The 13,830-nt window shown below is 57.1% G+C and overlaps 1 protein-coding gene across 1 annotated transcript in view; it reads right to left on the bottom strand.

Annotated features, from left to right (window-relative positions):
- DLG5 (discs, large homolog 5 (Drosophila)) overlaps positions 1 to 13,830 on the bottom strand; it is a 79,046-nt gene that overhangs the window by 9,299 nt on the left and 55,917 nt on the right. The window contains exons 15-27 of the mRNA XM_005864634.2: positions 12,568 to 12,660; positions 10,160 to 11,179; positions 9,351 to 9,474; positions 8,915 to 9,059; positions 7,173 to 7,285; positions 6,489 to 6,578; positions 6,067 to 6,217; positions 3,996 to 4,158; positions 3,778 to 3,911; positions 3,027 to 3,173; positions 1,714 to 1,897; positions 1,005 to 1,153; positions 21 to 191 (exon numbers count right to left, since the gene is read on the bottom strand). Of these exons, the coding sequence (XP_005864696.1) occupies positions 21 to 191; positions 1,005 to 1,153; positions 1,714 to 1,897; positions 3,027 to 3,173; positions 3,778 to 3,911; positions 3,996 to 4,158; positions 6,067 to 6,217; positions 6,489 to 6,578; positions 7,173 to 7,285; positions 8,915 to 9,059; positions 9,351 to 9,474; positions 10,160 to 11,179; positions 12,568 to 12,660 (2,684 nt within the window). The remainder of the gene's footprint in view (positions 1 to 20; positions 192 to 1,004; positions 1,154 to 1,713; positions 1,898 to 3,026; positions 3,174 to 3,777; positions 3,912 to 3,995; positions 4,159 to 6,066; positions 6,218 to 6,488; positions 6,579 to 7,172; positions 7,286 to 8,914; positions 9,060 to 9,350; positions 9,475 to 10,159; positions 11,180 to 12,567; positions 12,661 to 13,830) is intronic.

The following is a 13,830-nucleotide window of genomic DNA, read 5'->3' as shown; positions in this document are numbered from 1 at the left end:
CCCCCCCACAAAACACTCACACGTATTTGCTGGGGATCTGCCCGCGCTGGATCTTCTGGGCGTTCTCGTCCAGCTGCCAGGCCATCCAGGACCCAAACGTGCCCTGGGGCAAGGTGTCATCGACATAGAGGATGTCGTCTTTCTTAAAGCTCAGCTCATGCTCCACCTCCGCCAGCCGGTCGTACAGGGCCCTGCGCCAGGCGACGAGGGAGAGGATCAGGAGCCACGGCCTCGACAGCCAAGCCCCAGGTACGCTCTGCTCTGAGCTTTCCCAGACCAGGATCAGGACCTGCTGTCTGTCCTCGTCCAAAGAAGGGAGCCGGGCTTTACTAAAGGGACAAAGCCGCTGCCTTTCCTCCCTGAGACCCAGGCGCCCTGGGGGGAGGGGAGGGGCCTCATGCCCATAAGGCAGAGAACTTGCCAAGGACCAAGGCCGTGCCCACCCATCCATGAGAACCTCTCCTTCCTCCCCGAGTCCAGGCTGGTGGCTCCTACAGCCTGGAAACTCCCCAGGATGGAAACACGTCAGCCCACCACGGAGGGGGCCCTAGAGACGGGGACCCACACCTCATGGCACACAGCTGACCGGTGCTCTGGTTCTTTCTGGGCCTCAGATTTTAGGGAATAGGAAGGAAGCTATGAGCACCCCCTAGAAACTGCCAGATGCCCGTCCCCCACACATTGCAGGACACTGTGGACACACGGCAGAGGATCGACAGACCTGGGTCGGGGGAAGACGGGGAGAGCAGGGCAGCCCACAGGAAAACGGGGCTCTTCAGTCCCAAGCCCCCCAGGCCCCAAACCCTAAAGGGGGAGCCCACCTGGCCCTGCGAGCCCTCGGGTTTTTCTAAGTCACAAGCATCCCGCCATGGGATGCAGTTTGGGGCCCAAGTAATGACCACGGTCCCACCCTTTGGGGTGAAAACAGAGGCATTTACCAGCAACGGTCTCCGTCAAAAGCCCCTCCCCTGGCCCCGAGTCCCTGGAAGCCCTGGCACCGGCACCTGATGTAAAAGCTGTCGCCAGGCAGGCCCTTGACCTTGGAGAAGTCCTCTGGGCGGTACTGCACCTTCAGGCGGACGCCGTCCTTGGGCTTCAGCATCTCCACGTAGACCTCCTCCACCGTCTTGCTGCGCACGTCCAGACCGCCGTACTGCCCAGGGACAGAACCGGGGTCAAAGGGCAGAGGCCAGGGCAGCCTGGGCACCCATGAGGGGCAGATGGTGGGATAAGGTGTAGGTTCAACATCCCTTAAAGGAGAACCTGCCTGCCTCCTCTTCGCTGGCAGGGCTGGCACGTCTGCCTGTGTCCGGTCTGCCCTCCACAGCAGGATGGAACCGTGGTACCTCCACCAAGGAGGGGGTTCTAGAGACAGGGACCCATCCCTCACGGCACACAGCTGAGCGGTGTTTTTATTCCTTCTGTGGCCCAGGAGAAACCCTGCTCCGTCCCTCAGCCAGTAACGCCGCACTTCATCTTGCCGACACGACTGGCATTTCTCAAGGCCTACAACCCGGCTTCCACCATGCAGGAGACCAGGAGGGCAGACACCACGCTCAGCAGGTCAGAGTCCTGCTGCCGCAGGAGCCGAGCACTCCCCTCCAACAGACGCCAGGGCTCAAGGGGCCAGCGATCTCCCAGGGGGTCTTGGCAGCTCCGCCCCCTCTTGAGAATGAGGAAGCCTGATGTGCAGACAGAGCACTCAGAACTCACCTCCAGGATGAGGTCGCCCGGCACCAGGCCGTCTGGGCCCTTGGCAGGACTGTCGTCCTCCACCTCGGCCACAAACACCCCGTGCAGGTTCCCACCACACAGATGCACTCCAAGCTCCAGCTGGGACTTTCTGACAAAGACCACTCGTGGCTCTGGGGGCTTCTTGTTGGCATCTCCCACCATCCTTTCAGGAGAGAAATGGAGTTCCTTCGTCAGGCCCAGGAGGAGGGCAGGGAAAAGGCAAAACAGCGGCCAAGGCCCGACCTGTCTGCTTGCTCCCATGTCTCCTGAGGTCTCAGAACCCAGAAGCCGGGAGGTCCGGCTGCGGGCCCAGTTCTAGTGAACCGCTGAGGCTTGGCAGAGGTGAAAACGGGGCTCTGGTTGCAAAGCCAGTTGGCAACAGAGTGGGCATCAAGCCCCTGCTTCCTGGCCAGCTGCCAGCCGCGTGCCTCAGGCTGGGTGTCGCTCCCACCTGGCGGTACTTGCTTTCCTCACCTCGTTCTGCCTGAGGAAGGTGAGAGCCAGTCCCACTGACCAGGACACAGCTCAGGCAGCACACGTTTCCTGAGCAGCTGCTAGGTCCAGGGACAGCACTGAACTATGGAGAAGGGCCCCGTGCCATCGAGGAAGCCATGGTGCAGTGAGGGAGACTAAGGTGCTGGCAACAGACCGAGCGCAGGACGGGGGGCAGGGGTGGAGCCCGAGGACAGGGACCTCAGGGGAGAAGCCAGGTGATGACCATGTGCTAAGTTCCAACGTGACAGACCCGGTGCCGAGGCCACAGAGCTGGCCTCACGCTGAGTGAGGCCGGGCTTGGCTGAGGCCCCACCATGACAGGGAAACGGTTCCCTGCAGGGCTGCCTGCCCTGGCCCACGAGGCTCTCCCTGTTGCCCCTCCAGCTCCCATGTGCGCCCGCCTCCTCCTGCCCATGGCAAGGCTGACCGCTCCTCTTGATGGCTCTCCACACACGCCCTTTGCACACCTAACCCCTGCTCATCCTGAACGTCTGACTCAGCTGTCACCATTCCCTGCCACACTCCCGAGGGCTCCCTCGTGGCCTGCACTGCCCCTCCTAATACGTACGAGAGAGAAAAGGAAAGCAAGGAAGGGCAGGAAGCAGGAGGGGAAGAGGAACTGGTGTGCTCCCCACCCCAGATCCTGTTGGCTTGCTGTGGGGTCTGCAGCACAGGTGACACCCTGTCCAGTGCCCACGCCTCTCAGAGGATGTGCTCAGGCCACGACAATGACCCACCTGGACCACCCCACTCACTGAGGCGCACAGGAGGCAGGCTCACAGAGCACATTTGCTGACCTGGAACTGGGGGCGCTCTGCTTGGTCGGGGGGGTGCCAGGGCCCTCGTCCTGCTCCATCAGCGGGTCAATGCCCGAGGGATGCTCCGGGACCGTAGCACTGCTGCCCTGGAGAGTGGAGTGGGTGCTGGCAGGGTCCAGGTGGGAGCTGAGGACACAGGACAGGAAGAATAAGGAGCAGCACTCAGCCTTCAGCAGCCGGAGCCACGCCCTCTCCGGTAGGGACCAGGCTACACGACACTGTGCATCTCATCCCCCTCGCACAGCTGGACAGTGCTGGGTGGCGGGGGCATTTCCTCCCCTCCCCTCCTCTGCCCTGTAACCCACCGCAGGAGGGCAAACACAGGCAGTGCGCGCTTGTGGTCAGGGGCCCTGGGTGTGAACCCCCTCCGGCCACCACACCCCCAGGGGTGGGCCTCCTGCAGCACCGGGGGACCCAGCCATCCCTTTCCACACCCTGTTTCAGGAGGAGACATCTTCCCTCTAGTATGTCCTTTTTCCAAAGTCCCGAGCTAGGCACCCTGGTCTCCGGTGGGGAGCCGAGCACCTGCGCACCCAAACAGCCCGTCAAGGCACACCCTGTTTCAGGAAGAGACATCTTCCCTCTAGTATGTCCTTTTTCCAAAGTCCCGGGCTAGGCAACTCTCCCCAGAGGGCAGCAGAATGCCCAGAACTTGCAGCTGGCACCCTGGTCTCCAGTGGGGAGCCGAGCACCTGCGCACCCAGACAGCCCATCAAGGTCAGGCCCTCACCTGGACCGGGAGTGGCTGCTGAGCTGGTGCATGTGTGGGTTGTACTGGGCCAGGATGGTGATGGTGTCGCACTGCTGCCCGATGATGAGGCGGGCCTGCTGCTCCGTGGCGCTCCGCAGGTTTATGCCATTGAACTAGGGGACACCAGAGCGGGCGGTGAAGCAGCGGGATGGGGACACGGGGGCACCGCTTCTCCAGGCAGGGAGGCTCCCGCTCACCTCAAGTAACTGGTCCCCATACTTAAGGCCAGCCTGGTGAGCGATGCTGCCCCCAGTCACCTTGGAGACGTAGACACCGCCCTTCTCTCCACTCACGATGGAGATGCCCAGGGGCTCCGAGCCCTTCTGCAGCTTGACATGGCGCGGCTCCTCCATGTAGGGCCTTGGAAGAGAGACAAGAATTTGGGGACTGGGACCTAACGGAAGGGTTTGGGGAAGGCCTGAGGCGAGGCATGCAATCAGCTATGCACACAGGGCCAGGGAGCGCCAGGCGCTCCCACGTGGACACAGCCGGATGAGAACACGATGACCCACCTTTGTATGACAGCGATACACATCCCGCAACCTCATGCTACACAAACACAGCACTCCAAATGGTACGGAAGCACCCAGACTCAAAGACACAAAGAAGGGTCCGTCTGAACTATACTAGGAAATACTAGTATCCGCAGGAGGAAAGCACGATTTTCATGTGAGATGAGTTCCCTTACAATGTGCCATGTACAAATGCCCCAGTGGGGTCTACTAGTAAAGATGCCTTTGGAGGAAAAGAAAGGCTTCTGAGGTGACATTCGCCCCAGAAGAGGCACATAAAGCATCAGTTTCCTTATTTGCCGGAACACAGGGTGATGTAAGATGACCATGGAAATTAAGCTACTGCAAACCCAGCCACTAAAAAGGGAGCGGGAGGCTCAGAGCAAGGCAGCGGCCATGCACTTGCTGGCCCAGGGGAGCTGACCGCGTGCCCAGGGCCCTAGGGGCTCAGCGGGGCCTCTAGTCGGCCAACCTCAGACTCCTCAGGGAGGAGGACCTGGGCCTGGCAGCCACGGGCAGTCTCAGGAGGGATCTGTGCTGGTGACATCTGGAAGGTGCGAAAGGTTAGAAAGGAGAGGGATGCTCGGAGCAGGACACCCACAGACTCCTGGAACACAAGACAGAAAGACAGCCACGTGACTGCGCTTCACGCTGCCCTGAGCTCTTCCTTTCAGGACAAAATCATGGCCAGAGGCCTAGGGAGGGCCAGTAGGAGAGCCATCCCCCGGGGCTGCCCTCCAGCATGTGGGTGAGGGTGGGTCCATGTGGATCCATGTGGTGAAGGAAGGCGGGCGGAGGCCAGGCCCTGAACCACTCACCCCTGCCACCTGAGGTGCAGCAGTCTCTCCTAGAGGCTGAGATAAAAATCCTTCCTGACTGGTCTCTCCTCCCCTCCCAGACTCACCTGCTCTGCAATGCCTTCCTCGACCCTCCGGCTCAGACGGTGAGTCCCGGGCCTGCACCTCCATCACTTTGAGACTCAACACGTATTAGAGAGCCAGGCAGTTTAGTTTTAAGAACCCTTAATGATGCCCTAGCTGGTTTGACTCAGTGGACAGAGCATCAGCCTATGGACTGAAGGGTCCTGAGTTCAGTTCAGGTCAAGGGCATCATGTACCTCGGTGGTAGGCTCCTTCCCGGCCCAGGCCCTGGTCGGGGCTCATGCAGGAGGCAACCAATCGATGTGTTTCTCTCACATCAATATTTCTCTCTGTTTCCCTCTCTCCTCCATTCTCTCTAAAAATCAGTGGAAAAATATCCTCGGGTGAGGATTAACCAAAAACCTTTAGTGAGCAACCACCCCAACACCCTCCTCACGCCCCAGCCGAGGAGGATGGCATCAAGGCCCAGGCCGGCCTGCGGGTGTGGCAGAGTGAGTTTCTGGTCCAGGCATCCTCATTCCCCACTGAATACCCTTTCCTCTGTCCCACCTCCAATCAACACATCGATCTCAATAAAGAGCAGGTAACTGAGTCACAGTAGCCATACAATAGACGCCATGAAGCCTAACAAATGATGCCAGGATTTACTGACATGGAACGATACCGAGGACATGCGTGGCTGAGAGGACAGGCTGCTGGACAACACATCAGGGAATGCTAGGTGACCCACTCACGGTGGCCTCGGCCTAGGATCAACTCAGTCACAACTCCGCCTCCCCCTGCTCCTGCCAGGCGCCTTCCCTCGACAGCTCAGGCCCATTTGGGGATGTGCTACCCATCACTGTGCCCGGCACGGACGCCCAGGCCATGCTCACCTGTCCTTTCTCCGCTCCCCGAGGACCACGGGGTTGACTGCAATTCTAGGCAACGTGGAGGCTGAGGTCTGGGACTGGCTACAAGAGGACAGGGTGTCGATGTTGAGGGGTGACTGCGGGGGGGTGCTGCATTCAGAATGCGACAATGAACCTGCCAAAAAAGGAGTGGGTAACACAGGGCTCCATCTTGCATCTCAGCTCTCCCACAGCCAAGACCCAGAGGGAGACATGATCCAGACACGTGGCCCCACGCCGCGGCCACAGCTCGTGGCCTGGACTTCAGACACTGGCTCCACAGGGCCTTTCCACCCTCACATCGCCAGGCTGAGCTGGACTCAGTGTTTACAGACTGGCTGGACTGAGGAGGCAGTCACAACCCTGCCCAGACACTCCCCCGGGAGGGCGTGCTGGGAAGGCCTCACCTCTGTCGGAGCCCACAACAGACCGGGGGTATCTTGGCGTTGATGGGATTTTAATGCGCTCGGCCTTGAACTGCAAGTTGCTTGAAGACCCTGTGTTCCACAGGGGACAGAACTTTAGGCCTGAGAGTACATACCACCCTCACCCCTCTGTGGCCATGATAAAATGCAAAGCAGGGCCCTGCCATTGATCCCCAAGGGGCCTAAATGGGGCTCAGGCAAGAAAAGCAGCTACCGAACACCCAGTACGTGAATGAACTGTGCAGGCTCCGCCTGCTCCCAAACAGAATCACACAAATCTCACTCCGCCTCGGAACAGGGGCAGCAACCCAAGTGGGAGAGGCAGCTGCTCACCTGCTCTCAGAGCCTGGGCACCGCCACAGGGCAAGTGCCAGCCTCCACTCTGGCTGCCTTCCCATAAGTAAAGAGCACTACAGCCTCCCCCAGGATGACTGACAAGCTCAGGGCGGGAGCAGGGCTCTTGGGCCAAGGGGTCGCCAGGAACAACCGCATGGCCACTAGGAAAGCCAAGAGCACAACAGACGGCCAAAGGATTGTGCGGTGCAGAGCTACCCTGGGCCCCAGAGGGGAGGAGCCACGGAGAGGCCACCACGAGGCGGGCACGAGGCCGCAGGTGGAGATGAACAAGGCCGGATTGCCACTGTGACAAGGCACTGGCGCAGTTACCCAGGCGGGCGCTGGAGGGCAGTGAGTTGGACCCGTGGGAGGCTCTCATCTCCGAGTAGTCGCTGCAGGCCCTGTGGCTCAGGTCCAGGCTCAGGCGTCCCTGGTGCTGGACACTGTGGGAGAACCAGACAAGTGAGGGGCCAAGACTGGACACAGCCCCTGGGAGAAACACAAGTGACAGGCAGCAAGGCCTCCCTCCCTGGGCTGGCAGAAGGGAGGCCTGGACGCCACTGGCTGTCAGCTGAGGACAGCAGCCTGCCCGCAGCCATGCCAGCGGCACATCCATGAGGGCCCTGCACGAGGGAGAAAGGGCCACACAAATGGAGCAGGAGCGGCCCACCCACCTCAGCCTCAGCCTCAGCTGGGGTCGGGTTCTCTGGAGGAAGGGCTTCTACAGGGAAAAGGGGCTCTGAATCCCGGGGAGGGCCCGGGCGTGGGGAGAGGCCAGACGGGCAGAGGGCCCTGGGGAGGGACCCGGAAGCCTCCCTCAGGAGAACGTGCCTGGGGAGCCAGAGGGCAGAGAGCCCAGGCACCTTCCACACCAGGCCCAACAATGGCCTTTTAACAGCATAATGAGACTCCATCTCTTCCTGCCTAAAACCCTCCAGTGGTCTCCCCTGCACTCCGAGTAAAACTCCAACTCTGTGTTATGGCTGCAGACCCTGAGGGTTGGTGCCCTGTGACCTGGGCTCACCTACGACCCACTCTGCCTTTGTCTGGCTCCCCCACTCTGTCCCGAGTCACACTGCTGTCAGATGCCCGAGCACAGCACCAACAGCCCTCCCTACCAGGGACTTGGCCCACGTCCTGTGCAGCTGGCCTACAGCAGCATCCTCCCCACCAGGCGGCCTCCCCACCATCCAATCTAACCCTCCACCGGCTTCCCACTCGGGCTAGCTCGTCGCCTTGTTTACGGTTTTCAGAGCTACTCAGCACCATGTGGTATCGCTCTGTTCACGTTTTCCTATCTGCCTCCCATACGTGAATACAAACGCCACAAGTAGAAGCTTGTCTATTTAGTTCTCCCTGCATCCCCCGGAACTAGAACAGTCCATGGCATGCAATAGGTGCTCAATAAAAACTTGTCAAATAATTGAATGAATGAATGAATGAATGAACAAATGAAAGTGACCATTTTTTCAGGCTCAGTTTCTCATCTATAATAAAGCAGAGGCATAATAGTCCTTAGCACCTAGGGTTGCTGTGGCAATTAAATGAGATGATGTTTACAAAGGTCTGAGCACAGTGCCTGACACATGAGCAATGAAGGATTGGCTACCATCACTATCACCCTGCATCCCCCTGGCAGTCCATCAGTCCATGGCATGCAATAGGTGCTCAATAAAAACTTGTCAAATAATTGAATGAATGAATGAACAAATGAAAGTGACCATTTTTTCAGGCTCAGTTTGCTCATCTATATAAAGCAGAGGCATAATAGTCCTTAGCACCTAGGGTTGCTGTGGCAATTAAATGAGATGATGTTTACAAAGGTCTGAGCACAGTGCCTGACACATGAGCAATGAAGGATTGGCTACCATCACTATCATCTCTCCTTAAATATCTTTTCAAGCTCCACATTGGTGAACCACTGTCCCTGGGGTCCCAGCGCTGCTGAAACCAGCCCCTTCCCAGCTGGGCAAGGGAACCTCTGTCCAGGAGCCTCTCTATGCCCCGGTGGCTTTATGTCCAGGTGGGCTTGGATGGTTGGGGTGCAAGGAGGTGTGGGAGCCTTCACATACCTGGGATGCAAAACCTGGGGGCCGACCTCTCTGGGGACGGGTGGAGAGCTGCAAGGGCCAACCCTGTGGCTACGCACGGTGTAGATGGGGTTCCTCAGGATGGAGCTCACAGTGGTGCTCGGGGTCATGCTCCGGGGAACGGTGCCTAGAAATGGGCGGGGTGAGAACCGGCTCCCCAAAGCACCCAGCCAGCCCACAGCTATGCAAGCCTTTCTCTTTGCTGCTTCCTGTTTCCCAGGCCACGATGGGGAGAAAGCACCCTGCAAGGCTAGGAAATGTCCCTGACACTGACTAACATCACCCAGACAGGGCAGCACCTGCTAGCTCTGGGCTGAGGACACACAGCTGCCCCTTGAAATGACTCCATTGCCCCAGGCACTGGGCGGCCCTGGGGCCACAAAGCCCTCCTCCTCCGGGCCCTGCCCAGCTGACTCACCCACAGATGCCTTGCCGGGGTAGAGCGGGGGGTTGCTGTGCCGGCTGGAGTGCCCTGGCGAGTAAGGGGACCACTCCGGGAGCTCTGGGGAGACTTCTCCGCTGGCTGAGACCCACTTCTGCTCCTGCAGAACCAGAGGCAAGAGGGAGTGGCTGGAAACAGGGAGACGCATGGGTGTCTACAAGCAACTGTCCCTTGCACACTAGCTCCTCCCACTTGGACACGAAGTGCCGGTCAGGAGATGTCCCTGCTCATTCAAGTTGCCTTCTACACCTGGAGGGGAAGAACTTCCTCCAAAAATGCTCCAGAGGAAAACCACAGCGGAAGGTTCTGTTCTTTCCAATCAACAGGCTGTGTGTGTGCAGAGGTGGGCCGTGCATCAGAGCTGCGTGAGGCTGTCTGCAGAGCAGCACGGACCTGTTCCGCTCACAGCAGCTCTCCCTTCCGGAAATGCTGCACCCCCGCCATGCCCGGCCAGCCTGTCCTGCTGCCAGGTAAGAGTCTCTGTGTAACCTTCTCTCCCTGAAGCCCTCAAGGCAGGTCCATGTCACCTGGTTTTGTTGTACAGTTTCAAAAGCTTCTTGCTGAATAAGCAAATTTAATGCTACACCCAGAACGTGTTTCTCTCTTGGTGTCATATCCCCAGGAACGTGCACATCTACGTGACTCTGCAAAGGAAGGCTGATCCCACTGGCATCCACCTGCCTCCCTCAGGTAGATGCTCAGAGCCAAGGAGCCAGGGCCAAGCACAAGGCTGGCGACGGCCAGCTACCCCTGCCAGCACCACCCTCAGCCCAGGCTGGCCCTACCTCCAGGAACTGAGCAGGGATCACCACTGGCGCGAGCTTCGGCCGGAAGCTGGGCGCAGACTTTGGCCGGCGGCGCTTCTGTCCCTGCTCGTCCACCTTCTGGGAGGTGAGGTCCTCATCACAGGACTTCTTGGCGGGCAGGTAGGAGGAGTCCCCGTCCGCTTCAGGGTAGTAGCTGGAAGCAATGCGGACCCTGCCCTTGCGAGGGGGCGAGGCGTGCATGGGTTCCCCAGGGTCCACGTCGCGGGGCAGGGCACTTGGGGGGCTGGTGGACGGGGAGCTGCCCACCAGAGTGGCCTCGGATTCCGAGCTGGTTTCTAGCCTGTGCTGGAACTTAATGGAGTCACTCCTCCGCGGAGGTTTTGGGGGCGTCAGAGGCCCCACCCTCTTGGAGGGCTGGGGGGAATGAGCGGGCCCAGGGCCGGGGAGCAAGTAGTCTATTTTGGGGGGCGTCTGGGGGCGTTTGAAAGTGTTAGGGTCGAAGATGGACTTTCTTTGCTTTGGCTTCTTGTAAACAGAGAGCTTCTCGGGCGCTGCCGCGGAGCTGAGCCCGGCCTTGGGCCAGGTCCCGCCGCTGTGGGGGCCCTCGGGCTCGGCCTTGTCCAGGGGAGCCTCCGTCGCCCCACAGGAACCAGCCTCAGTCTCGAAGGGCAGCAGTGGCCGCTGGGCACACATGTCCCCCAGCCCATAGCCACGCTCCCCAGAGGCATCCGAGCGAAAGGAGCTCAGGCTACGCTCGGAGGCGCTGGGACACGTGTGGGGGGCGGCTGGGAAGGGCCCCCCAGGGAACGGCTTGTGCAGGAAGGAGCTGCCACCGCCTGGGGGGCCCGGCTCCTTCCTGTCCTCCGGCCTGTCTGTGCAGAAGATGTCTGTCTGCGTGGAGTTGTTGTGCTGCATCAGGTTCCGCTTATTCTGAGCCTGGACCTCTGGGCCGTGGGCTCGGAAACTCAGCATCTTATCAGAGTCCTTGATGTTTTCAAAGATGTTCTGGCCACTCCATGAAGAGCTCTGAGGGAACACCTACGTAGGAACCACGGAGGAGTGAGAAAGAGAGAAGAAGACCACAGAACCTGGGGCTGCCACTGAAACTGCCCCTGCAGGTAGAGCAACGGCCAGAAATGGGCCACACACCCCAGAAAGCAGGCACACACACACACACACACACACACACATGCATCACACGCACGCACGCACACATGCATCCTCTCCCTGACCGGGGGCTTTCTCACAGCCCTGCTCACTGGGACCCACAGGAGAGTTGTACGTGCTCTTGACTTTGAGCACTTTCTGAAATCACCTGTATAATGCCCTGCATACTTTTTAATATTATTAAGTAAAAGGAAGATTCATTATTAACAATACATGTCTTTTAGTATTCACGTAATGGACTATCACTCAGCAATAAAAGAGATGAGCTATCAAGCCATGAAAAGAAATGTAGGAAACTTAAATGCACATCATTAAGTGGAAGCAGCCAACCTGAGAAGGCTACATTCCAATGAGAAGACATTCTAGAAAAGGCAGAACGATGGAGACGATGAAAAGATCAATGGTCTCCAGGGACAGGGCAAGAGAGAAAGGGATGGGTGATGCAGCCCGGAGGAGCTTCGCTTGTCACGGCGAAGCCACGCTGTGTGACACTGCAGTGGGGGACACATGTCCTTGCACATCTGTCCAAACCCACAGAATGTACGACACCGAGAGTAAGTCCTCATGTAAACCATGGACTTTAGTTAATATTAATGTGCAAACATCGTGGCAAATGAACCCCACGAATGCAAGATGTTACTAACAGGGGAAGCAGAGGGGGGAATATGAGAATTCTCTACACTAGTGCACCTTTCCTGTAAACCTAAAACTACTCCTCAAAAAGTCTGTTATTTTAAAATAAATTTGTAAAACTTTGCTTAATGAAGTAGATGGGCCTATTTTTCCAACTTTCTGTTAATCAGTATTTTCAATTATGTAGAAGAGTTGATAGAAAAGTACAATGAATACTCATAAACCCACCATTTAGATTCAACAATATTTTTTAAAACTGTCTATATCTGTCAATATTGCAGAACATCTGAAAATAAGTTACAATATTCACCCCTAACAACTTTATCACGTACTTTCCAAAACCAAGGTCATTCTCCTAGGTGACCCCAATACTGTCACTGTACCCACGAAAATCTACAATTCCTTAGGATCAACTAATTATTCAATCCAGATTCAAATGCACCCCACTACCCCCAAAACGCCCTTCAGAGCTTTTTTTAACTTTTGTTTTTAAAGCAGATTCTGGTCGGGGCTCATGCGCTCCCTGCACGTCGTAAATCAACACCCCCTTTCCAGTGACACAGAGCAGTGGAGCTGGGACTTTGCGAGAGCAGGGAAAGAGCAGGGACGGCGGGCGGGACCCTTACCTTCAGGAGGGAGAGGGTCAGGGAGTCCTGGCAGCTACGCAGCAGAGACTCACACTCATTCAGAGACTTGTTGTCCAGTGCGATGCCATTGATCTAGGGCCAAACAGAGAGCCTGTCAGGCCCGCCGCCAGGACCCGTGCTCTGCCCGCCTGCCAGCCAGGCTGGACAGTGGGCTGGTTCTGTAAGGTCCCCAAGTCTGAAGCTGGCGGAGGAGACAGTCCCGCCCCTGCGGCCTGAGGAATCCAGGGAAGGGGCTTCCGTGGCACGTGGACCACACAGTCTTGAGCTCACTCTACAAGAAGATGTGTGTCTGACTCGGACCAGGACACCAAGGTGACAGGGACAGCCAGCTCTGCTTCCTGCTGTGTCAGGTTGGACCCGATTCGGAACTCCTTCATGCACAAATTGGAAGATAGACACATGAGTCCCCCAGGGGTGGGAGGAGACTGAAAAAACGTAGCCAGGGTGTGGAAGGCCTTTGTAAACTAGAAAGTGCCATGTGAGATGAAGTATCGTCATTGTTCACAAAGAAACACCACCACCGCTTCTGCTTGAACTCCGTCCACATCCCTCTTGGATGTGCTCCAATCTTAGAAAAAGTGTACGAGCAACAAGCAGACAGTCAGACCAGGCTGCACCCACGCCAGGAACATGACACCCAGCAGCGGGAAGGAACACAGCCCCGTGCGGGCAGAACAGCCAACCACACACTGTACCATTCTACTCATCTACCATTCTCGAGGTGACAGAAGTACAGAGATGGAGAACAAACTAGTAGCCAGGGTTTCTGAATGGGGGAGCAGGGTGTGGGTGTCACTATAGAGGGGTAACAGGTAACATGAGGGAGATTGTGGTGATGGAACAGTTCCGTCTTGATTTTTTTTGGTTACCTAAACATGATAAGACGACATAGAATTAAATACACACGCTGTACCAATATCAACTACCTGGTTTTAATATTACAGTTATGTAAGATATAACCATTAGGGAAACTGGGTGAAGGGTATATAGGAACCTCCCTATACTACTTTTTAAATATTAGTTATGAAATATTATAACTGAATTATAATTATTTATGTAATTATTTCAAGGTCAAAAGCTTAAAAAATATATGCAGAGGGATTATTTTAGAATGGTGGATTAATTGGGTTGTTTTTTCTTTATAAATTTTCCATATCTTGAAATTTTTCACAATGGCCATATTGCTTTTAACATCTGGAGCCCCCAAATCTGAAAAACACCGGCAAAGCTGTGAGGAGAGGA

The sequence above is a fragment of the Myotis brandtii genome, unplaced genomic scaffold, assembly GCF_000412655.1.
Source record: "Myotis brandtii unplaced genomic scaffold, ASM41265v1 scaffold190, whole genome shotgun sequence".
NCBI classification, from domain to species: domain Eukaryota; kingdom Metazoa; phylum Chordata; class Mammalia; order Chiroptera; family Vespertilionidae; genus Myotis; species Myotis brandtii.
Note: the sequence above shows the minus strand (reverse complement) of the source record. Positions and strands in the feature narration are given on the sequence as shown.